This window comes from Heterocephalus glaber, unplaced genomic scaffold (assembly GCF_053883595.1).
Source record: "Heterocephalus glaber isolate CG9 unplaced genomic scaffold, H.glaber_assembly_v1.0 deba00001429, whole genome shotgun sequence".
NCBI classification, from domain to species: domain Eukaryota; kingdom Metazoa; phylum Chordata; class Mammalia; order Rodentia; family Bathyergidae; genus Heterocephalus; species Heterocephalus glaber.
Window position 1 is genome coordinate 18940461 of NW_028258294.1, and position 26408 is coordinate 18966868.

Consider the following 26408-nt stretch of genomic DNA (forward strand, 5'->3'; position numbering starts at 1 on the left):
TAAGACCTTGGCAGCTTTTACAGAAACCCAGAATTGAAAGTTGGAGTACTTCTGAAATCTAGAAATGGTATTCTACCAGCTACATCAGAAAATCATTATCCCAGAAATCAATATGAATAATTATCCTTCCTAATGGTGCAAAGATCAATAAAATGAGCCATATCATCAGCAGCCATTCTCAAATCTTAAAATCTTTAAAATTCTTCAAATTCATGGTGATTTAGAACTTCAAAATTTCAAGATTTCAAAATTACAAAAATAAATACCACTCTGACACTCAAGGGACATCTTCACTTTAAGGCCTTTGTCACAAATCTGAATCTTTATTGTTCTGAAATGTTAAAAACATAACTTGAAACAAAAATGTCAATATTCAGTCTCAGAAGAGGTGTGGTTCAATGCCCATCACATGTAACAAGAAAACTTCCTTTAAAAAAAAGGAAAAAAAAGTACTATAAGTCTTTCATATGAATGAAAATGCACCCTTTGGATTTTTTTCCCTTTAACTCATTAGCTTGTATACACATGGGAATCAAAAAGTTTGCATTTTCTTCACAACAGTTCTTGCTATGATGTTTGACGTATTTTTTGCCACTCAACAAATTCATCAAGAAGAACGGGCCCTAGAAATAAAGAAACAAGTTCTGTTAGAATTCAATAAACTCATCTCTCCAACTATATAACAAGCTCTCCACAGGCTTTGTGTTGACAGGAGCCCGACCTATCCTTTCTTCAGGTGTTTTGCTTCCAGCCACTCTCTTCTACTTATCAGTGCTTCCTTAAGTCTTTTCTTGTTCTGCCCTTAAAAACACAGGGAACTTTGCATAATTGTAGCAATTTTCTTCTCAAGGTATTTCATAAACCCTCCAACAACTGGGTCAATATTAACCTCTCTCATAGCATTCTGGCATTTCATTATAAAACAACCTAAAAAGTGTATAAGGTATTATTTCTGTTACTGCATTCTGGTAATATGGGAGATTGGCCATAAGGACACTTATCTTACTCCAAAACAGGAAGCAAATGCTTAATAAATATCTATTACTCTAAAAACGATATTTTTATAATGATCCAAATATTCACCTACAAAAGCCAGAAAGGCAATTTTAAGTGAATTCAGCAATTTGTTTCTTTAATGTAGAAAAAATCAGTACTACAAAGAAATGTTTTTTTCCTATTTTTTTTCAAAACATATAACCTTAGGGTGGTCTCTTTTTTTTCCCCTTGCTTTTGCTTTTAATAGATTTATTTCTCCATTGTAAGAAAAACAACAACAACAAAAAACCTGTAAGAGCAAACACAACAAATGGCAACTGAAAATTCCAACCTCTGAATCCTATGAAGGAATACAGATGCAGTTCTGTCAGATTTTCTGAATTTCCAAACAAATCTAGAAGTTTTACTTTTATACAAAATCTGTTTTAAATGTTAGCTTAACATACATGAATACAGATATCTGCAAAACTATATATAGCCCTTGGACTGCCAGTTTACTACTACAAGATAATTATTTCTTTAAAATAATGTTAAATTTTATGACATCTCATAGAAGAACATAATATATGCAGGAAGAATCAGAATTATAATTCTAACCCTTTCCTCAGTATTTTATCTGTTCAGTGTGACAGAAATAAGTGCATAATTTTAGTATACATTTATAAGAAAAGTACTTCGTGTAATCCTTTTGAATGTTAAAACACTGAATGCAACCATGATAGTGGAAGGTGAAAACTTACAGTTCTAGAGAATTTAGCTTATCTAATTATTCATTATTTTAAAATTGTTTTATGGCATTCTGGCCACTTCACTGAGGGGTGCTGCTATTTTTAACTTGAAGGATTAAAAAAAGTGTACTATTTCACTATCAGTATACTCAGAATCGATGTATAATTTTCGGAGGGAAGTTACTGATGTTATTTGCCAAATTGTCAAATGGCAATGTAAATGAATACCATGTTAACATTAAAGCTTTTTCTATTGTAACTGATTTGTTTTGCTTTCCTACTTTTAAAATCATGACATTTTTCTTACACAAGAAAAGCAAGAATAAAAGCAGAATTTTAGTATCTAGATACAGAAATTATCATTTAAATATAGCTATGATGACCGGTTACTTAGGAATGGAAAACATTTCGTAGCTAGCACAGATTTTATTATATTGTTGAACCTAACCTTTCTGTCTACTTCCCTCACTCCCTGTTAAATATTAAGTTACTGCTATAAAGTTTAAAACCTCTTTATTGGGCTGGAGATGTAGGTCAGTGGCAGAGAACTTGGCTCGCATGTGCAAAGCCCTGGGTTTAATCCCTAGTATTGCAGGAAACACACACACGCATACACACACACCCCTTTATGCTAACAGTACACAAATGCATACTCATTTAATATTTTTAAAAATTTCATTTTCACGGGGATACATTATATTATACTTACATGCACCATCTTCATCGTAGTTACTAAGATCTGCATGGACTGTTCTGCTGAATTCTAATACATTGTACCACTGATCCTTGTTCATAACACGGTACTTTGATTGCTGTGGAAAACAACACAAACATTTGTACCACAGAATAAAATTATTAGCGAATCTGTGACTTGGTTTTTCCTAAAACATTTATTCTTCTATTTTTTTGTGGTTTTTTAGAGAATCTTTAAGAGCATATACATGTTAACATCACGTATTTTTCCATTTTTCTTTCATTTCTGAGAATAATAAACATAAAGGTACTAATTTTAAGACTAACACTCACTAAATTTTTACATATGTATATACTTGTGTAACTACCAATAAAATCAAGTTACAAATTATGTCCCTACAGCAAGTTCCTGTGTTGCTTCCCAGTAAATCATTTCTTTCCATTAGCTGTTTTGAAGATTGTATATATGGAAGTAGTAAAAAGAATATAGGATTGAGTTCAAATCTCATTTCTGCCATTAGATGAGTGACCTTGAGAAACATAAGAATAGAACCCATTTCTTCGACTGCTAAATCTGAATAAAATTTAAAATGGTATCATAATGATTTAAAAAAATAGTATCAAATAGCCTGCACATGTACAAGTGTTTAAAATAGTTGTTCTTCTCAACACCCCAGAGGTAAATATTTCTACATTCTTTATTTGGTTTAAGTTTGGTTTTTTTTTGGTAGCAGACCTTGTGCTTTCGAGGGAGGCAGCGGAACCACTGAGCTAAATCCACAGCCCTATTTGGCTTAAGTTTTAGTTGTGCACAAAACTCACTTCCTAACTCTTTTATTGTAAGTTTTAAATAAAACTACTCTGAAGAACTTGCTATGATAAGCAGTAAGCTTACTGAGAAATTACACTCAAAGGAAAAAGCATGTCTATTCAAAAAATATTGAGAATACGCCACCTGCTACACAAGTGCAAGGACCTGAGTTCGATCCCCAGTACCAAAAAAAAAAAAAACAAAAAACTGAGAACTAGACTAGAAAAACTAAAATTAAAAAGGCCCCAAAATATATACTGTACAAGACGAAGAATTCAATAAAAAAGGACACAACTTAAGAACCACTGCCTCTAGTAAATGCTATGATAAATCATCTAGAAAAATTTCATCAACTCAGCATACTTTTAGTAATCAGTACAATTAACCATACTGTAGCCATTCTCTTACTTGTAGACATAAAGTATTAAAGTTTATTGTATTTCTTTATATTGAGTCTAAGTAGAAAACAGAAAAGTTTTATTATAATACTCAAGTATATTTCAGCCTAAGATCCAGAAGAAAGCAGATTTAGAACCTTGAGATTTGTGTGCTATCATCAATTCTTTCTTATCAAAAACGTGAAAAACTAATTTTGTATGAAAAAATATCTTTAGTAAAACATATCTGAGAGAGATCCTTTCTGGCAGGGGAGAAGAGATGTGGAATAAAAATATCTCCTTTTCAATGTAGTACTAGGGACTGAAAATATACATTCTACCCTTAAGCTACACCTCCAAACTTCAAGGCATCTAATATATGGAATACATTAAATAGCAAGTATTCAGGTCTACAGGTGACAAAAGGTAGGTACATGTTTTAACAGAACTTCTTCACTACTCTAACAGATTACTTAAAAGCACAATATTAAAAACCTACTTGTTTCTCAATTAAAAGTGTATTTTCAACCAGATTGAGTTTTCAAACACTATTAAAACAAACAAAATAAAAAAAAAAAACCATACCTCCAGGTACTGGTAAAATACTGAAAACAGTGGCCATGTCCTCCCAAGCAGAAGAGCTAACATAGATTTAGCAGTATCAATATCAAGGCTTCTCTGATCTTTATCCTAAAATATGAATGAAAAAATTTTCCTGAGTATGGTCAAGATATAAAACTATTACAATGACTAAACATAGAAACTACACCTACCCTTGCGAAATCAAAGGCATATCTGTATATATTCTTAAATGACGAAATATCATTCAGCTGTGAGCGCAAAAAGTCAAATTTGTTCTGTAACTTTTCTGTGCAGTCACACCTTAAAAAAAAATTGTAGAATCAAGAAAATTAAATTATTTTAGGAGGTTAAAAGTTATGCATTAAGAAAAAAATTAGAGTAATTATGAAGATAATTTAGCTCTAAAATTCTCTTACAAATTTAGAATAACAAACTTATTGCCTTATATTTACCAATGAAATAAGAAAAGGAATAAGGATGATAATAATAACAATAATAATAATAATAATAAAAGATAATCTGGCAATCAATGAAAGTTTTCTCAAGATGGTTGTTTGAAAAAACCTAATTAAAAATTCTAATAAAATCAGAAATATCTCTTAAAAAGAGATTATAAAGTGAAAAAAAAAAGCACATAAATCTCTCTGCCACATATTTCTTTGGAAAGTTCTTAGGTAACAGCTTGGTGATGAAGATTAGACATGAATAGTTTTAAAAGTTTAGTATGCATACAAAGGAAATTAATACATTAAAGTGGCCCAGTCATAAATCCAAGTTCCCATATTTTAGTGAACAAAAAATTAATATATCAATGAGTAGAAGCACCTAATTCAAATAAGATATATATGCAAAAGCACACAAACAAATCATACATGTTATTTCTAAAGACAGTACAGTGCATTAAATATAAAGAACTAAATAAATAGAATGCTCAAAAATCTTGCCAAACTTTCTGACTCTCACTGTGTTGTTAAGTTCTACTATGTAGAACAGGAAACAAGGGATAGAAAGCCTTCACAATTTTGGTACAAATTTTCAGTCTCATCTTGACACTTCTGAATATCCTTACTATAGTTGTATTTCAATTACCACTCCAAATGGCACCACTACATGAAGTGTGTTCCTTCCAACATTCTGAAAAAATACTACTCGAGGATCTAACTCACATTTTACCTCCTCTAAGAGACCACCCAACTTCCCTAATCTGTTGTGCCATTCTACTCAATGCTGAATTTTAGTACTTATAATATAATACAGATCCCTGGCATTCTCAAATTTAGCTAAGACTTTCACTATCCTAAACCAGTATTCAGGGCCTACCTGTGTAGTAAGTTATAATTTTAGTAAAGTATACACATTTTGGATACAATTCTAAAGTTAATTAAATCTTGCACATTAAGAATATACCAATCCTCTGCCTAGTGGTATAGAGCGGCATGGTGAACAGTAGGAGTTTTCACCATTACCCAGTGGTAACAAGGTCACCACCCCACCCCAGTGGTGGCAATGAAGACTACATGGGAAATAGGAAGGTACTCCTACCCCTTTCAGACAACAAAGTTATCAGGGGAGACCTTCAGGGGACCCTCAATTCTTCTCTTTATTACAGCAAGTAATGAGAAGTATCCCTCCTTGAATGTCAATGGGCACAAAATAAGAAATTCAATTTCTACCTGCATCTGACAGTAATGAGGCCACAGTCCCTACTTCTTTTGCCAGAGTGGTATTACAAGAAGCCAGGCAAAACAGAAGGTTTAAATAAGATTCAGTTTCATAGCATAATATCCAAAATGTCCAGTTTTCAATAAAAGGAAAATGATATATCATAGAAATATCAATAAAAGGAAAATGGAAGTAGCTATATTAATGTCAGCTAATGTAGACCCAGAGCAAAGAAAATGACCAGAGAAGAGGAGATAATTTTATAATGATAAAAGGGTGAATCTACCAGGAAGATGTAGCAATACTAAATAATCATAAGCAATTAATATGTGCCAAAGGGATGCAAAAAATGTGAAACAAAAGCTCACAGAACAGAAAACAAAAATTCACAATTTTAGTTGGAGATTTTAATACCTCTCAGATATTGATAAAAAATTAATTATCAGCAAAAATAGAATTAAGCAACAGCATCAACCAAAAGATTCTAATTGACATCAATAGAATACTCAGTAACAATAAAATACATATTCAAGGGCCCACAAAATATAAACTAAGAATATCCTAAGCCATAAAACAAACTTCAAAGAATAAAAATAACTGCAGTGATAGAGTTGTGTTGTCTGGCCACAACAGAATCAACCTAGAAATTAGTAATAGATAACAGCAAAATCTCTAAAACTCTTAGAAAATAAACAGCAAACTCCTAATCCCTGGGTACATTAAGTATAACAGGAAACCAAAAAATGTATTAAACTGAAAATCAAAATACCATTATTTCCGGGGATTTAGCTCAGTGGTTCTGCCACCTGCCTCACAAGCACAAGGGCCCAAGTTCAATCCCCAGTACCAAAAAAAAAAACCCACCATTATTATCAAAAATTTTAAGATGGAAATACAGCAGTACCAAGAGGTAAACGTATAACAAACGCAAACATTAGAAAGGAGAAAAAGTTTCAAATCAATTATCTAAATGTGTAGTCTGCAAAAAGAGAAGAAAATAAATACAAAGCAAGTAGGAAGTAAACAAGAGCAGAAAAATCAAAGAAATAGAAAACAAAAAAATGAAACAAAGAGCTGATTCTTTGAAAGGATCAATAAAATTGGTAAGGCTCTAGCAAGATGGATGGGGAAGACAAAAATTACCAATACCAGAAATGAAATAGTAGATATCATTACAGACTCAAATGCATCAAAAAGACTGTAAGGTAACAAACTATAACTCTACACATAAAAATGTGATGACTCGGATAAAACAGACCAGTTCTTTGAAAAGCACAAATACTGTAACACACACAATATACAGTAAATTGATTAGGCTTATAACTACTAAAGAGATTGAATTCAAAATTTTAAAATTTCTAAAAAAGAAATCTTCAGGGTCAGACAGTTTCAGTAAAGAATTTTGCCACACATTTAAAAACCTATTCTAGCCCCACATAGTGGGTCACACCCGCAATTCTAGCCCTCAGGGAGGTGGAGGCACAAGAATCAAAGTTCCATCCCAGCCTGGGCAATATAGTGACTTATTCCCTGTCATAAAATAAAATAAAAGTAAACAAATGAATAAAATAAAAAATAATTTTAAAACATAAAATAAAAGGCTTGGAATGGAGCTGAATGGAAAGACCCTGGATTCAATCGCCAGCACCACAAGGGAAAAACAAACAAAACAAAGAACCTACTCTATACAATCTCTTTAAAAAAAAAAAATAACAGATAAGGAAAAACTTTCCAATTTGTTTTATAAAGCCAGTATTACCTTGATACCAAAACCAGACAAAAACAATACCAAAAAAGAAAAACTACATAGTCATTCAATGAAGGCAAGAAAAAATTTGACATGCATTCATGATAGAACTCTCAGAAAAAAAGAAAAATACTTAGAGTTCTGTACCCTCAATAAAGAGCAACTACAAGCAACTTATTGCCAACACACTTAATTGGGAAAAGACTGAAATCTTTTCTAAGGTGGGTAAGTAAGGAAAAGATGTCCAATCTTACCACTCTTGCTCAACATAGTGATAGAATTTCTAGCAAATAAAAGACATACACATCAGGAGAATTAAATTGTGACTATTTTCAGATGGAATGACTGTCTTTGTAGAAACCCTTAGAAATTAAAAGAAAAATCAGAACTACTATGTAAGTTCAGTAAAGGCCATGGGAAACAAGATAAGCTAAACATACAAAAATTAATTTTATTTCTACAAGTAAGAATATGTACATACTGAAATTAAAAATTCACCACTCATAATGGCTCAAAATAAAAATGAAATATATGTAATCTTGAAAAAGGATCTACATGCATACTAAAAACTAATGAAAGACTCATAATGAAAGAAATCAAACATCTAAAAACAGGGAGAGCTAGGTGTGTGGCTCAGTGGTAGGGAATTTGCCTAGTATGTAAGGCCTAAATCCCCAACACCACCACCACAACAAAAAAATTTAAAATGGAGATATGTAGCTACCTTCCATATACTGAAGAACCAAATAGTAAACATGTTAATTCTCCCCTAATTCATTTACAGTTTAAAACTGCAGCAAGATGTTTTTTGCAGATATAAAGAATATTCCAAAATTTATATGAAAAAGCCAAGGAACTAGAATAGCTAAAAGAATTTTTTAAAAACACATGAATCAGTTCATCTAATTTCAAAGCTTACTACATAGCAGTGATAGTGAACCTTTCAGAGCTTTTAACGATACAAACAGCCTGCTGTGGCGCTAGCCACGACTGCTATATAGCTACAGTAATTCAGACTATGTGGTACTAGCACATGATTAGGACACATCAATGGAACAGAACAGAGAACCCAGATATAGACCCACACAAATATGTCCAATTGATTTTTGATAAAATGGCAAAGGCAATTCAATAGAAAACAGGTTTCCAACAAATGGTACTAGAACAAGTGGCTAAAGACAAAGAAATAAAGACCCTGAGACTCATACCTTTTACAGAAATTAATTAAAAATGCACCACTGGCCAGGGATTTAGCTCAGTGGTTCTGCCACCTGCCTTTCAAGCACAAGGACCAGAGTTTAATCCCCAGTACCAAAAAAAAAAAAATGCACCACTGACTTAAATATAAAAAATATAAATCTAGGAAAAATATCAGAGAAAATTCTTAATATATATAACTAGGCAAATAATTTTTAGATTTAACCCCAAAAGCACAATCTATGAAAGAAAAAAGTAATAAAATGGACTGTCAAAATAAAAAACTTTTACTTAGCAAAAGATCTTGTTAACAGAAATAAAAGACAAGATACAGAATATGCAAACCATATATATGTTCATCAAAGGACTCCCTCATGTAAAATATATTGAGAACTCTCAAAACTCAATGGTAAAAAAAATTATCCTCAGGTCTATTGTCTCTTTATGGTTTTCCTTCTTCTTCTCTGTACTAATTTCCTTAGGTATTATAGTTCATGGATTCTTTTTACAACTACATCTATCCACTTTCTATCTCATCCACTAAGCTTTTTAGTATATATGCTGCCAAAGTGAGCACACATCCACTAAGCTTTTAATCTGTTATTAATTTCACTTTTACAAATTATCTGAAATCTGATCAGCTGGGACGATTACTCTTTTTTTCTTTAAATATGTAGACATTTACTACTGAAATCATAATACAGTAGCTCAAACATTCGTAGATTCTGATTCTGAAGTCTGTTTCTTAAGATTGATTTTAGTGATTTTAAATTAATGATCATGGAATTTTTTTCTGCAGAAATCAAGTTTGTTTAAAGTCATTACTGTACAACTGCTTTTGCCACAAACATGGGAGGAGTCTTAATTACCTAGGACAATACTAAAATACACTCTTTGGCTCCTGTCATACAAATAAATGAGTGGGTGTACAATACGCTTCATGCAGAAACATAATTTAGTTTTGCTACTAGGAATTCCTTATTTGCTATTTAAGTGGCTTCAATTAGTACAAAAGTTATGAAAATTTGTACTTTAATAAAAGACAAAAATACAGTTAAATTCTATCATGTGGATATGAAAATGAAACAAATTCTCACATGACATGTTACTTTAATGCAGCCTGAAACTTTGAAGAAGTCTCCAAGATATTTAGACTTACTGCTTGAAAATCTTGAGAGTGCACTACATTTTAAGTATCTACTTATAGGTATTCCTTCTATCATGGCCTTTGTATGTTCTATGCCTTTGTAGCTTAAAGCAATGCTTTTCATATTCTGGGGATTTTGTTGTTGTTTTGTTTTTTTAAGTAATGTAGGACACATTCATTCTTGCATAAAATATTGTGCAGAATTAAGACTTGAAATTCAAGAGAGTAAAACGATAAAAGATGCCTCCTGACATTCCAAAAGTTCTTCCTTTCCCTTCCATCAGAGTTTGAAAATCACTGTGACTAAATAACAAAGTACCTGGCATATAGAACACTCCAAAAATATGTGTTCAATATAAGAATGGACACCAAAAAGAAACCAGAAGGTAGTGATACATTCAATTACAAAAAATTTCAAAATTCCTATCAGAGGAGTAATGGGAAAGCATAGCTCAAACAGATCCAGAAAGCACACAGTGACTGAGAAGACACTATGCAGAAAAGATGATTAGAAATTACAATTGTTTCAAAATACTTTACATTCCATGGGTATGCACAGCAAAGATATTACTGATATAATCTTAATAAGCTTGAGACAGGGTGAAAGAACAAAGTTTCAAGTCAAAGTGACTTTGGATGAAATTCCAATTTTTCCATTTTCAGCCATGTGACTTTAGGACAATTATAGCTTAACCTTTTCCAGCCTGTTTGGTCAGTTTTAAAATGATGATAACAATAATTTCATAGGCCAACCATAAAAGGAATACATGTGTTACGTGCTGGACACAATTCTTAAGCTTACTATGCTCCTTTTGCGGCAAATGGACTAAAAAATCACCTGCATTATACACTTTTGTTCAAACTGTGTCCTACCATTCCTAATGGTGTACCGTAAGTCTCAATCAGATAAAGAACCCAGTACAAATGACAATGTTTTCATCTTAGAGAAGAGTGAAAGAGTTAAGAGTACAAAGCTCCACACTTACTACCACAAAAGAATGGACCTAGAAAAACCAATGAGGATAACCCAAGCAGTCATTAACACCAACACAAGTCATATTCAATCTAGTCCCTAAGTACACTTTGAATAGTTAAGAATGTGCATACCTCAGAACTTGCAAATTCTCTATTTTTCTCTAAACGAAAAGAGAAGTACAGTATACTCTTAACTAGCACATCATAGGAGAAAGAGATTCTTAATAAGACCAAATAAAGCCACACAGATTTTTGGGAGCACCGGCATATGATACCACTTTTCAAGGCCACTGTGGTTAAAATAAGAACAAAATGGATTTAAATTTCAACTTTAGAACTTGGATGTTAATTTCCTAGGTATTGCTAAACATGTGATTATTAAGGGAGATTTTTGAATTTCTGCTTCATTAAAGACCTGTAAGATGATAATAAAGTCTCATTTGTTTATCAGACCTAAATGAGGTTCTCTTCCTCATTAGTAAATCCAGTGTGATGTGGCACAATGATACAAAGAATTTCTCACAGTTCTGGATTTAGAATTTTCTCTACATCTGGTATACCAACTTCAGCAATACAGTCTACCTCTTGGTGTATTTGGACATGTGAAGGAGGGCATTTTAAAATTGTTATGATAACCATACAGAAAAAGTCAAGAGGAAGAATGTTAGTGAGAATTCATAGATGGGTCTAAAACACCAAATGAATGAGGCACATAGCACACCTACCTACTATGCTGTTCTGCTTCCACCAAAAAAGAAAAAAAGTCAAATAAATGTTTCCCATTCCCGGATTCCCTTCTCTCTTAAAGAAAATCAAGCCAGGCCAGTCCCTTTAATCTTCAAAGTTCAGGGCTCAATATGAAGGTAAGAAAAGGTGCAACCTATGTCATACTGCCAGACAACTTAAGTTACTATCACTGATGTCAGATGCTTGCTTCCTCATTTCATTGTCATAATTAAGTACAGTCCTCTTCAAGCATCTATGGTCACAATTATCTTCACCAGCCTGGTAGTATTTTATCCTTGCTCCACACCAAACTTTCAGCTAGCAGATGTGAGGACTTTTTCACTACAGTAAACAAAACTTCCAAGTATCCTTGGAACTGTAGATAGAGGAAAAGAAAAATCCAAAACCTACTAATAACATGAAAAGTTTTGTGTGTAGCAGTACATATACATTTTAATAGGAACAAAATCCATAGTTCTCACAAAATACTCAAAAAGTCAGCAGGGTAATTTAGTGAGACCCTGCCTCAAATAAAACGAGATGGGAATGTAGCGCAGCAGTATAGCACCCCTAGGTTTGATCCCCAGGAATATCCCCCTCCACCAAAAAAGAAAAAACAAACTAACAAAACAACAAAAAACCACTATGACCTTGGAACATTAATAACTGCTCATTGAAAAGTACCTCCAAAATCTCTGAAAATTCCTGTGCTCAAAAATGTTTCCCAATATCTACAACGTAAGGTTTAAACTCCCTCAACATGTAAGCTAAAGTGCTCCGCAACGTCATCATTTACCTATCTAGAACTTAAAACCTGCCCTGACAATTTTATGTGCCTTATGATTCTAATAACCAGTTTATTTCCTTCAAATATATGCTTTCCTTCCTCAAGACTCTGCTCACAATTTCTCTCTTCTACAACATTTTCTCATATACTCAACCAAAAAACTTTTACTCTTAAGTTCCAGTTCAAAAGCCACATTTATAAAAATTTCCCTGCTCAATTGAAACTAGCTTTATCAGTATTTTTGCTACCCTGGTATTTTGTATTTTTTCTCTAGCATTTGTTATATTCTACTTGGATTTATGGTTATAATATTATGTCTTCCCAGAGTTATTAGAATGTAACTAAAGGTCAAGCGTATGATCACTACTAACTGGCACAATACTTTATATAATATAGGTGTGTAACATAAATATCTGTACAATTAAATTGCTTCCAGGGAAATTTGACCATTATTACCAATGAAAATGACATGGAACAAAATATTTAACAGGATGTGGCAATTTCATTCTCTGAAACTTGCAAAATAGCTGAGATAGTCCAATTATATATATAAATTCAAATACACAAATTCTTTCATGCAAAATGGAAAGTGGATTAATTTATAGGAAGCTTATGAACAAACATCTGTAAAATGAATGAAAGTATTCTGAAAACTGTAAAGGATTATACAATATAGATTATTAATTACTCATAATTATTATAGCCCACTATTCTTGACCACAGTATGTTTTAACCACTGGACTATTTCTATTCTTTAGTATAGTACTACTAAAGTTTTCCAAAGGCTAAAATTAATTAAAACTACTAATTAATTGAAACTACTGATAACTACCTTAAGATGATTTAAAGACCATCAGATGCCTAAATTAAATTAAATTCTAATAATATGAAAAATATACATAGGGAATTGAGAATGTAAGACTATATTTTATGATTTTATTATATAAAACCAAATACATTAAGCAACTACAAATTTAGAACATCAGTCCTGCCCGCTCCTGACCGAGCCACGTCAGCCGCCTAAGCAACTACAAATTTAAAATTAAGACATAGCTAGCGCAAGGTCCCAAGTTCAATTCCCAGTACAACAACAAAAAAGGCATAGCAATTATTTTGTCTCTTGGATAACATTTCAAACTATTTTATTCTTCACAAGTTTTTCACAAGAAGATTCAGGGAGCAGAAAGACTTAAATCAAGGTAAGGAAGATATTTTATACTTCACATAGTAATCTAATCATGGGAAAGAAACAACCATTTCCCAGTCAAGAATGTTTTTTTATTTGAGTAACTTCAAGGCTCTACAGTATACTACTCTGGGTAAATGGGTAAGGGATAATAGTAAGTGAAAGATAAAATTCTGTGGCAATTTTAAATACTGAATAATTGTTTTTATTTTGTATAGCTTTCAAACTTCATATAGGAAATGTATGTTAATAAAAGCCATGTTCATGAGCTAGTCAATTTCTGGTCCTACACTCAAGATTATGTTTTAATCATTCAAAAATATTAGAAATGTTTTTTAATATATTTGCATTATTGTTTTTTATATCAATTTATACAAAACCGTAAACTATGAGTAACTTTTTGTTAGTTGGGATACTCCACAAAGTAGTACACAAAAAGCAGTAACAGAAAAAGCACTTACAATGATGTCAAATAACATTTTTTACAATAAGCCATGTTACAATTTTAATAGAACATTCAGTTGTATAAAAAGTAGTTTACATTCTTTGCATATCCCCTTGTATGTTTTATTTAATCTTCCTCTAAAATACTAATTAAAAATTTAGCCCAAAGAATTTCAGAATCTATGTATTTAACTTGGTATATTATGATTCCTCAATGTATGACAGAATTCAATCTTGGCTGCAAACACTATGATTGAAAAAGCTAATAATGGCCCTCTATTTCATAAATTTGATTTGTAATTTTGATTTACATATGAAAAAACAATATGACAAAAAGTACAGTATGGTAGACTGGAAATTAGGAAATTTAAATTCTAAATCCTCATTGTACTAATAGGAAATTGTGTATACTTTGTGCCAGATTTTTTGTTAATTTCTTTGAGTTTTAAACTCTGTATTTATAAATAATAAAAGTGGGAGGGTTGGTTTTATATTGTTCTATAAATTTTGATTTGGTTTATATGAGAAAAAGTTTTTACCCAAGGAGAAAAATATAAAATGTATGTTAATGCTGTAATTCATAAAGAGAATTACAAGACTACATACTGAAAATTCAAATAGAAAAATTTACGTGCCATATAAACAAATACTTTTTTAAACAACTGAAGGACAGGAAAACAAGGATTAAGAGTAGTTAAATGTGTTAATGAAAACATAATCACAATCGGAACCCACATGGCTAATAAAACCCCACTATGTGCTCTAAAAGTATTATAAATTCATGCTTCCTCTATTTTAAATGCTGACTGGTAACATTCTGAATAACCATTAGGAACATGACATAATATGAAATTAACAATTTCTAATTCTGAAATTAAGTATATTTTACTCTGGAAAGCCAAAATCAAATTACCTTTATAAAGGAGCAGTTGTATCTCTTACTAAGTCAAAGCATCTTAAACTGAAAGTATGTAACTATAAAATCGTAAACTATAAAATGGTAAAGACTGTAACTATAAAATGGTAAAGCCCACACAACATTTCTACTTTCGTTCTTTGCGAGATTTATTTCTTAAAAGATCATAGAAGCATATAACGCTTCAAATTTATTAAAGAGGGGAGAAAGGAGGCCCTGAGCTTAGGATTGAGCAACTCCTTATATTGTGACATTCTGTATTTACACTGAGAAAGCCTTTATTATTCAACTTGTGAATAGTCTTTGATCAGTAACTTCTAATTCACTTATCAAAAGTGCTTTCTTAAATAATATAAAACATGGTTTACTATTCATTTGCCAAGACCATAATATAATTTTGTCAATTCCCAACTTATTGTTATAGATCAAACTGATCTGACTTAAAGGTGAAGCCTTACCCCCGAAAACTGTGAAACACAAAATACCAATTAAGATCTTCAAATAGGCCATCAAATTTGTTTTTTAAAAAAATTTCTTACTGTAATGAAGTCATTCCCTTTAACCATTCTTCCTTGGTAAAAAATCCCATGCTTTCAGCCTCCAATTTCCACGCTAAAACTAACATAATAATCTGGAAAGAACAGAACATAAAGGATAGGGGAAAAGTCAGCAAGGAGATAATCATGTCTATATTTATCACGGAGAGCATTTTTACACAACTATTTCCATCCTTCAACTATTAAAGAGTACAACCTCTGGAACTTTTAAATACAAAGAATTGCTATGTACCAATTTCTTAAATGTTAAGAGTTCTAATAGTTTATGAAAACAGAGTATCTCTATTAAAAATGAAATCTGCATCAAGAGAATGCTTGACTGACTTTAACTGATTAAGAAGATCCTAAATGAAAATTTATAGTATTAAATATGAAGAAACAACTCTTCATATAAGAGTAAAGTCTCAATTTTCAGAATTTATCAATGTGTAATACCCCACTTAAAATCCATTCCACTTAGAAATAAAACATACATTTTCAGGTTCAACACCAATGTCTTCACAAAATTTTTCCATTCCTTCTGGCCCTACAACTTCATCAGGACCTTCAAAGACAAAAATAATTCATATATATATAATTTAATATCAATATGAAACAAACCATTATACAAAAGGTATCTATGAATACAACATATTTTACAAATAACTGAATTTGAATTTTGGCACAGTTTCAATAAAGTATAAATATTTGCTACAGGATTTAGAATATAAAACTTTTTAAGTATTCCTTGAACACCACATTACAACATGAAATTAAGAAAATTTTTAAACTTTTTAAAAGGAGCAGTAAAGAAATATTCTATTAGTATCAATCAAGTTTGTACAAAAACTTAAAACTACCTATTTAAAAAACATTTTCTGACAGCCTACTCAGAACAAAGTTTTAGCCACACAAGAATATAAAAAAGCATGAGAAAGTTGGAGCTTCTACTAGAATGTGTCCTAACTAGTACACAGTTCAATATAGTAATCAAAAGGAGAATAATTGTTTACTTACTAAAAATAGAAAATTATCTATTACCTGTTTAAAATCTATTTCAATATAATTTAATTCTTGAAAATGTTATAAAAATGATTTATGGAAATTACTGTATTTAATTTTCGGAAGAGAAATTTTCCTTATCATATAGGTTCTAAAATAAACATTAAGGAATTAATTATTACACCTTAACATAGACACACAAGTTTAATCGTCTATCATTTGTCTGAACATTAACTAATGGTAGTTAATTTAATTTTTATTGTTCTTTCTTACTATTACTAAATATAAGTCAATACATCAATTCTCAGAATTCTTTTGTTATCAGACTTTCAAAATATAGTAATTACATTAGTTAAGTCTCTTTTGTGCCCTGGTAAGAATAAAACAATCTTCTGATATGAAATATCATAGGAGAATGTTTACCACTGTGAAAGTACTGTATAGTCTTAAAATGTTCTTAAAGTAGTCAAGAGAAGCCTCTATTTTCCTTTCTTAAGGACTGAAAATACTCAAGCTTTGTAAGTCAGACAAGATCTACACAGCACGGGTGGGTTTTATAGCACTATCAGTTGGTTACATGTACAACATGAAGCCGGCATTCTACAGTTTTTCTTAATACAATGTAGTCATCCCATATGTGGTCAGGCTGCCAAGACAATGTTAAGATACCAAGACCCTTTTAAATTGTGTAAAAGTATAAATGTCTTTAAGTTAAAATAAGTACTAACAGTGCACTGAGGTGTTAAAAGGTAAAGGGGATGGTAATTACAGACTTTCACTTCCTAATATTATATATTTAGAGAATTATTCTAATTAGAATGTGTTACATTTGTAATTTTAAAAGCATACATAGTGGTCGGGGTGTAGTTCAGTGGTAGAGTGTGTTTAGCATAAGTAAGTCACTAGGTTCAATCCCCAGCATCAAAGTAAATAAATAAATGAACAGTGAAAAGCATATATATAAAATAAGGCTTCTAAAAATATATAACTACGTGTGGATCTTTATATATGGTTGGATGAGAATAATAATCAGATTTAAAAATCTGAGAAGAAAACAAAGGATATTTTTAAGACATGATAGGATTATATTCTAGATTTTTCTGATGCAATAAGAAAGCAGACTTGTCCTCAAAGTTGCCAAAACAGTGATTAGAAGACAAAGCTGGAGTTAAGGAATGTCACTTACTGTAGTAAAAACACTCCCCTAGAAACTGAGAGGCTAATTAGTGACTAAATTTGATTAAAACCCAGTTAAATTAGGCTATATAAGATATATTTTATACATATACACACTTGTGTGCATGACTTTATATCCTTATACAGAGGTCTACAGAGGTTCAGTGACTTTCCCAAAGCAATGCAAATAGTGACAGATCTAAGTCTAAAGCAATATTCTTTCTCTAACTGCATAATGTTAATTACAAAATTTGAGCCATATCTTTCCAATAAAATTACTACCTGAGTAAAATCTCCAGAGCTGAATTTAATTAACTCTTTCAGGCAACTAGATTTCCACTCAATTTAAGAAGCCATGGAGATAATTTAGATCACTGTTCTAGTACAGTTTATCAGCTGGCTACTATAACAGGACTATGCGATTCTAACCATATTTTTAAATTCTAAGACTTTAAAAATTTCCTGTCACTTGCTATGTTTTTGTTACTACAGATCTAGTACACAGCCTTCCAGATCTGTGGGTTCCGCATCCAGGACTGAATCAACTGTTCATCAAAAATACTTAGAGAAAAAAAAATGCATCTGTACCGAACATGTAGGGACTTTTTTTCCTCATCATTAGCTTTTACATTGTAATAGGTATTATAAGTAGTCTAGAGATGATTTACGGTCTACAGCAGGATAAGTATTGGTTATATGCAAATTCTAACCAATTTTACATGAGGGATTTGAGCACTGTCAGATTTTGATATCTACTGCAGAGTTGGGGTTGTCCTGGAACCACTTCACCCCATGTATAAAGAGGGACAACTGTATTAATGATTCTTGTTAATTTAAATATCACTCAAGAGTGACAGGGCAAATTATTATGTTTATTACACATTATTTGTAATACTATATTTAACAAGTTTTGTGATATTTTCAAAATTAGAAAAAAACAAACACCTTAAACTTTCTGATTTTTTTAATAACCATAAAGAAATGTTTCCACCTATATGTTCAGGACCTAATACCATGCCAACCATAACAGATGCTCAGGACCATATATATGTACATATATATGTACATACATATACACACACACATATATACGTTGTTCAGTGGCACAGCATTTTATCATGTGCTACAGGAGTTTCTGTCAATTTTGAAACACTATAGAAAACATACGACCAGTAAATGCTATAATGCTACTGCTGTTTCAACAATAGTTAACATTTATTAAGTTCTGATGATATTGCAGGTACTATACTAAGGACTTTGTATGTATTTTTCTCAGTAGGCACAACTACTATCTCCATTTTCATGAGGCACATTTCCCATTTTAAGGACAAAACATTTAAGGTTTATTGGGCAAACAACTAGTCTCCCTATCTAGCAGGTTTCTCTCCAAATATCCTCCATAGACAGGCCTTCCTTCATCATTATATCTGAAAGTCCATCCAACCCTTCCTTTCTTTCTTCTCTATTCCTGAACCTCCCTATATTTATTACTGTATTATTTTCCAAAATGTTTTAAGTACCTTGCCTACACTTCTATTTTCAATTTGTCTTCCTCATTTAGAAGCCAAGTCCATGGAGGGCAGAGATCATATCTGACTTGTTCACTATAATATCCCCAGCACTTAGCACAGTACCTGGCTTACAAACCTAAGTTTATCTAATGAATCATTGAATGACAGTTACTTCAAGTGTACTAATATTTTTGTGAAAGTGAAAATTAGTTGCCATGTTATTTAACCATGTACATATTTAAATAAATTTTTTAAAACACATGGTAAGACAGTAGTACTTAAAAGCGTGATCTCTGGGTCACAATTGACTGAGGTTTGAATCCTGGCTCTAGACACTATATGATCTTGGACAAACTTCTTAATCTAAGTGTAACTTTTCTCCTTTATAAGATGAGGGTAACACCACCTAATTAACAGAACGGTCAAAAATTAGAATGATATATTTAGCACAGTTCCTGGGACAGTGAGAACAGTTATTATGTTGGCCATTTAAAAATGTTAGCATAAGAAATGCTTCATTAGAATGTTATGATACTCAAGGAAGGTAAAACAAGTAATCATGAAAGAAAAAAAGTACTCATTTTATGGTATCTAATAACCTTTATTAGTAAAATAAGATTAATGACCTTTTTTTGGATTCTATATCATGCATACCAGTAAAACTGGCATTTTGAATAATGGGTCAACATCTTAAAATGGAGGTCAGTAAGAAAACGAATTCCTTTCATTTAAATTGGGTTAGTGGTTATCTTGGGATGACAGGATTAGCCTTTTTCTGGTCTAGAAAGAATCTGTTCTGCTACTAAACAATTTTAAAATAATACTTTTGGGAGCACTCAGCAGATACCAACCGTGAAGTTGCTGCCTCCTTCTCAAAACAGTCTCACTTTCCACACAGTTGGCCTAAACTTTACATCAAGTCCAGAGTACATTTAGATCTTATCATACATTAGCAGTAATTTAAGACAATAACTAAAAATATACTTTTATTTTAAACAAAAAGTTTGAGAATAATAATAAAAGGAGAACAAAAACCAAAAATTGTGGAACCAGGTAAGGAAATGGAAAAGGAAGAACATAAAGCTTTAAAATCAATAACTCCAAAAGGCCAAAACTATTCTGAGGGGAAAAAAGTTCTTACATGTTCTCACGAAAAGTAATAAATGGGAAACAAGTATTCCTTTTCATGTATTTGCATTTGCTGAACTCCTTGGCCTCATCCCTGGTTGGCTTTAACTTTCAACTCTATACTAGGTTATCATTCTGAGCCTAGAGCTTTTCAATTACCACTTACAGGATTTAGCTGAAGTTAATTAGCTCCTTCAAGAAAGCTCCCCTGACATGTTCCAGGCTGGGTTATACATTCCCCCTATGAATTCTCTCTGCATCTTTCTAATATAGTACTTATCACAGTGTATTAATATCAACCTACTTACTTTCTTATTATTGCATCTCTCATAGAAATGGCTAAATAACAATCACTATAGGATAAGTATGTTGGACAGGATTTATCTGAGGGTTAAATATTTTACTGTCTCCCTAAGTTTTGGAAAATGTTTCCAGTTCTGAAAAATATTTTATTATGTACTTTTGTTTTCCAGAATACTACTTTAGCCAATGAATGTAAGTGAATCTGTTTCTGTTTACGCATTTTCTCCTTTCCTATTAAATATATAGTCAATATATTTACAGAAACATCAGCCTACAATGTCATCAAATTCTTAGCCAATCCACAATCCTGTCTTGACACTGATCCCAGTACACAGCACTCAAACATAGCAGGACTGTAATAAATAATTTGTTAAATGAATAAATGGAAAAAAAACTTTTTAAAGCATATGACTGATTTCTTCTTACATTAATTTCATTACCTGCATACTCATAAAACCAAGCCAGGCACTTCTTGCTTGAAAAATGTTCCTCTCCACTTATTAGTCTAGCAGGGGGTTGGGATCTGCAATAGCTTAGAAAACACACAAATGCCTAAGATTTTTATCAAGTCTCAACTCTTAGTGAAAAACTAAGTTCAATAAGAACTACTTCAATTCAAATAAAAGTTATTTTTTAAGATGACATTATAAGAGAAAAAAATGGAGTCAAATATTTGCAATTTGAAATAGTAAGAATTTCTGGCTAACAAAACCCAAATGATACTTCGTTCACTACCAAATTCCAGTAATATCAACTAAAATTATCTCCCCAGAGTTTAGAACTACACAGTTCAACCTAAATTACAATGCAGGATTGGTAAATTATATACTGTGAAATTGCCACTATGTGAATGGAAATTGTATTTGTGTATAATGCATACACATCTGAAAACAAAATCTTGCAAAGTGTATTTTGATACTTAATATTTGAAAATAAATTGAGATATAAATAAAAATATTAAGAGATGCATCACCTATCAAACCTAAGTGGATTTTTAAAAAGATAAACAATGACTTAGGACCTAATGGTATATGAAATTCCACAGATTAAAAAAAGAAAGCACAACAAAAAAACCCCTAAAAGTTAATAATTAAAAATTGATCAAATAATTGTGCCAAAGATATTCAGTCTGATTCTATTTTTCTTTTTTTCATAAAATCACTAAAAGTTGGGAAATTCAAAAATGGCCTCTAGGATTTAATGGACTTCATAGAACCATGTAATTGCATAATGCAATGTAAAATAAGGATGCCGTATTTAGAATTTTAAATTGACAGAGCAAAAGTACAGTATCACCTGAGTTCCAATAATATTGCCTGCCTAGCTATTTTAATATGCTTCATGTAAATAATTTTGATACATCAGACACTTAAGATGACCACGAATTAAAACCAATTTGCCTGTTTTTCATAAAAATATGAGCTAGTAAAGTAACCATATCAAATTCTAATATTCGCCACTAAGTGGTCCAGTATCAGAAAATTATTCCAATAGCCCAAGAGTTGGGCATGGTGGTGCATGCCTGTAATCCCAGCTCTCAGGAGGCTGAGGCAGGAGGATTGCCATGACTTGGAGGCCAGCCTGGGTATATACTAAGTTCAAGAGCAGCCTGAAATACATAGCAAGATTCTGTCTCAAAAAAACAAAAGAACAATAACATTTCTCAGACTCCTTTTGCCAAAAACATAGTAATGAAGGAAAAAATTAGCTAATTAAAAAAGAAAGATGTAATCCATACAACTCACCTCCCTCACATTTTAAACAGATCTCTCTTCAAGGAGAGTGCAATTATTTCATCCAGTATTGGCTACTGTTGGTTTTAATGGCAGCATCTGAACTTTAAAGATACCCAAAAAAGACTGGGGTGGGGACACTTTTCAAACCTACATTGCAAAGATTTTTTGCAGCGTAAAATGTTTCTGTGATGGCTGAATGATAATGCTACAAAAGGGGTCAAAGACCTAAACTATAGTTCTAATTTGTCTTCTTTTTCTCCAAGAGAATACAGACTACAATAGCTTCCAGATTATTAATATTCATATTGAGAGCTAACAGTGTGGTGAATGCTAGAAAATAAAAGCATGCAGGGCCTTTCTAATTCCCCACATTGAGACTGGCATAGGTGGAACGATATACTTTCAGAAAATTGGGCTCCTGTAATTTAAAAAGCCTCCTGCTGGCACCGTCCAGCTTCGGTAACTTCAAATACTAAATATGGAGGCCAATTATTGAATACTTTTCCTTGCTATGATTCCCAAAGCAGTTGTCAAAATTCCTCACGCTCTGCTCCTTTCTTCACACTCTACACAGGAATTCTAAAAGTGATCCTTCTAGGTTTGGAAAAAAAGCGAAGGAAGGATTAAGGGAGTAGAGGGCAGGGGAAGGGAGTGCAATACATATTTACAAGTCTGTTTCCCCACCCTTCGGGGTACAGAGACTCTCGTGTGGGGGGACTCTTCAGTCCCCCTTGAACGCCAGAGCACAGCACACAAGCGAACACGAGGTCGGGTCCGGCGCGGAGAGTCGGTGTTCTCATCTACGGCCCAGCGCGATTACAGGGGTCTCACCTCTCCAGTCTGAGCCCGGGGGGCTAGGCCCAACTTCTTTTATCCCCGAACTGTCCTGCATAGGAGGAAGGAGGAAAGACTGAAGGGAGGGGGGAGGTGGTACCTGGAGATTTTACACTTTTTTAGGCCACCGTCTTCCGCTACTGCCGCTGCCACCCCGGAGGAGGCTTTTCTCTTCTTCTTCACTGGCATCTTCCGCCCTCCCTGGCAGGGTGGGCAGGGGAGCCAGGGAAGGGGGCTGCCGTCTGCTGGAGGCCCCTCAGCGCTGGCACCCAGTTCCCAGAGACAGCCGCAAGAGGAGGAGCAGTGCCGCAAGATCTCACCGGCGCGGCCCAGCTGCGGCCCGCTCCCAGGTCTTGACTTTCTTTGCCTGGGACAGAGGTAGTTCCTCGCCTCAGGACACTACGGCTCGATCTCCCTGGAAGATAACATGGACAGCGAGGTACCTCCACTACTCGCAGAGAGCAGGAGGCTCTGTTTGACCCGGATGAGAATTGCCCAGACCGGAAATGACACAGTGCGGAGCCGGTCGCCAAGAGGGGAGTGGCTCCTGTTAGCGCCGGCTAACATGGGGTCAGGCGAGGATTTTTGACAGCAGCGAGTGGAGAAATCCAGTTTTGTGTCAGCCGAACAAAGTCGGTGTTTTATCCAGGGTATCTTGGCCTTTGTCGTGGAACTTGCATTCTGCCCTAATTCTGGTCTTCACCACCAAAAATGTTTCATGAAATCACTAATGGTTTGTAGTTGGTGTTAAAAATAACCTGGTGAAGTATACCAAGCTTAGCTTCTGAGCGCTTCTTCACAGTAACCTCAGGTAAATGTTCCCATCTTGTAACACAGTGCTCTGCTTTTCGTTTTTTAATGACCCTAAGATCAGCTTCTCTCTCCCTCACCGCAATTCTCTCTGTGCCCGACTTCTGCTTGCTTTCTCCTGAGTTGAAACATTTTTATTTCTGAAGAGCCCTCTCAGACAAGAGACAGTAGGCAATCGCTGAGTTAATAGTGAGGAACTTGGGGGACAATTCTAAGGGGCCTCTCCCTAAACACCCGAAACACACTGTAATCACTCCACCTTCACTTAAGTAGAAATGCTGTCTATAAATAAGGGCTATTGTATGCAAAGATTAAGCAAAAAGGCAAGTCTGTAAACCGAGCAACAGTAATGATAGAAGACTAAAATTTTCTTTAAATGAGGTAAAAGCTAATGTGGTTTTAGAGAGATTATCTTCTCCATGAGACCATAATCTAGCCAGTTAGAATATCCACCTACTGCTGTTAATTGATTCAGAATGGATGCTTGACCCAAACTAGGCCAGTGAGTGCTAATGAAACGAAATTGAGCCATATATTTCCAATGAAAATGAAGCCAAAACTCAAACCAAATCAGATAGGTGTCCCCAATCTGTGATATACCCCAGAATTTTGCTATGTGAGCCAGTAAACTTACCTGTTCCACATATAAAATTGTTACATATATATAGAAAGCCTTTAATCCTTCAACCCATGTAGAAATGCATAATGCCAAAAAGTCAAGCTCAAAAATGAGAAATTTCATAATGCCTGACTAGTAGGTTACTAGCATTGTTATTGACTAGGACTTTGTACATCTTTCATTCTTTTCTAAATAAGAATTTTTATTGTGATTGTCATATGCCTTGTCTGTCATTATATATTGGCTAAGGGAAGGAGCAGATAATTTTCTCTTAATTCATGAGTCATTGAACAATATGCAATCACTTCTAGACCTAAAGTTTCTGGACATTGAGCTGAATGCAGTGATTGAATAGGGGCCTACTTGCATCCATAGAATTCCCTGGAAAAAAAATAAAGTACTGGATTGATGTATGGTATTCAGCCAATCTGCTATTCAAATTAACATTTAATGACCACTTAACTCCTGTTTTTATAGAGCTGATAGTCTAGAAAAGGAGATATATATAGCCTAAGAGAATATCATGAATGAAGAATAGGATAAATAACCCGTGCTTGTTACTGATGACAAAGAGATGGCAATTTCCAGTCAGGTAGACAGACCATGCATAACTGTCTACCTCTTCATTACCTTCTCTGGTCAGTACCTACTACCACCACCATACCTCCATTCTCAAAAGTCTTATCAACCCAATTACTCTAATAAAAAAGGGCATATTGGTAGCCTTTCCACATATAAGTGAACAGAAATGTCTTGTTAATGTAGTTTTAATTTTTTCTCTTGCTCACCACATGGATGGTCTATGATTTTTCATCAAAAAATGCCTATAATGGAGAAACACTATGCAAAATACTGTTCTTCCTTTTGCAGTAAGATTTTTTACAGAAAGTAATGAGAAGGAAAGGGAGGGATAAAGTACTTAACTTAAATAGAAAAATATGTTGTGGTTTCAGACTCAAGAAAATACTTGGTAACTTTAGGGAAGGCATAGAACTTTATCTTTCATCTTATCTTACTGTTATATAAAAAGATTTTTTTAAAAAAACAAGCTCACAACTAAATAATAGCCATCTGTAATGCCAGTGGACAGAATACTTATGCTGAATAGGGAAATAACCAAAAGGCCTGAGACACCTTTGTCATCTCTTTGGCATTTTGTTCTGACACACATCCCTTGGCTTATGGAGGCTATAGAACAAAGTTTAGGAAAAAGATCTTTTAAAATAGTTACTTCTATATCAAAAATATTACCCTAAAAATGTGTTAATTTATATATTCTGTAGATAGTTTGTTTTTCCTTAACATTACTTTAAAGTAGGGTTTCACCACTTATCAGGAAAGCAGGCAACACAGACATTAATTGATTTGTGGGATGCCATGTGTTGTTACGGTACTGGATCTATACAAATGCTCTCTTTTCTGAACATTAATATTTTCAAAACAATGTTCTAAGTCAAAATTTTGTGAATATTTCCATACATGTAAACCCAGAGAAAGCTTACCATAAGAGAACAGTAGAAACGAGATATTAAAATAGGATTTTCTGTTTTGGTGTTTCAGTAAAATACACAAGAACTCCTAGTGTTTTAAGAGAGGTTCAGGGTAGCAGAACTATGTAACACATGCTACTTACCCGATGCGTCCTAAAACAGCGTGCTTGTTGTGATTTGTATCTAAATGTCCCCCCAAAGCCTCTTGCAGTCATAGGTGGAGAGTTGAAGGTGGCTGGATTAGGGTGTGTAAATGTGGATCAAGAGTATAATGTTGGGATTAAGGATG

The 26408-nt window shown here is 33.2% G+C and overlaps 1 protein-coding gene across 2 annotated transcripts; it reads right to left on the bottom strand.

The window, feature by feature from the left end:
* Window positions 1–300: 300 nt before the first annotated feature.
* Window positions 301–23677, bottom strand: Dcun1d5 (defective in cullin neddylation 1 domain containing 5). 2 transcript variants are annotated; one of them, XM_004874023.3, is made up of 8 exons: window positions 23301–23665; window positions 21071–21162; window positions 16005–16075; window positions 15514–15605; window positions 4379–4487; window positions 4191–4295; window positions 2434–2536; window positions 301–623 (listed from the first exon to the last, which is right to left on the bottom strand). In XM_004874023.3, the coding sequence occupies exons 1-8, from the start codon at window positions 23387–23389 to the stop codon at window positions 568–570; spliced, it is 717 nt and encodes a 238-aa protein (XP_004874080.1). In that variant the 5' UTR covers window positions 23390–23665; the 3' UTR covers window positions 301–567. The 2 variants fall into 2 exon arrangements, with proteins under 2 accessions (XP_004874080.1, XP_021107226.1); XM_021251567.2 differs by lacking the exon at window positions 21071–21162 and having other exon boundaries at window positions 23301–23677.
* Between the last annotated feature and the right edge of the window lie 2731 nt (window positions 23678–26408).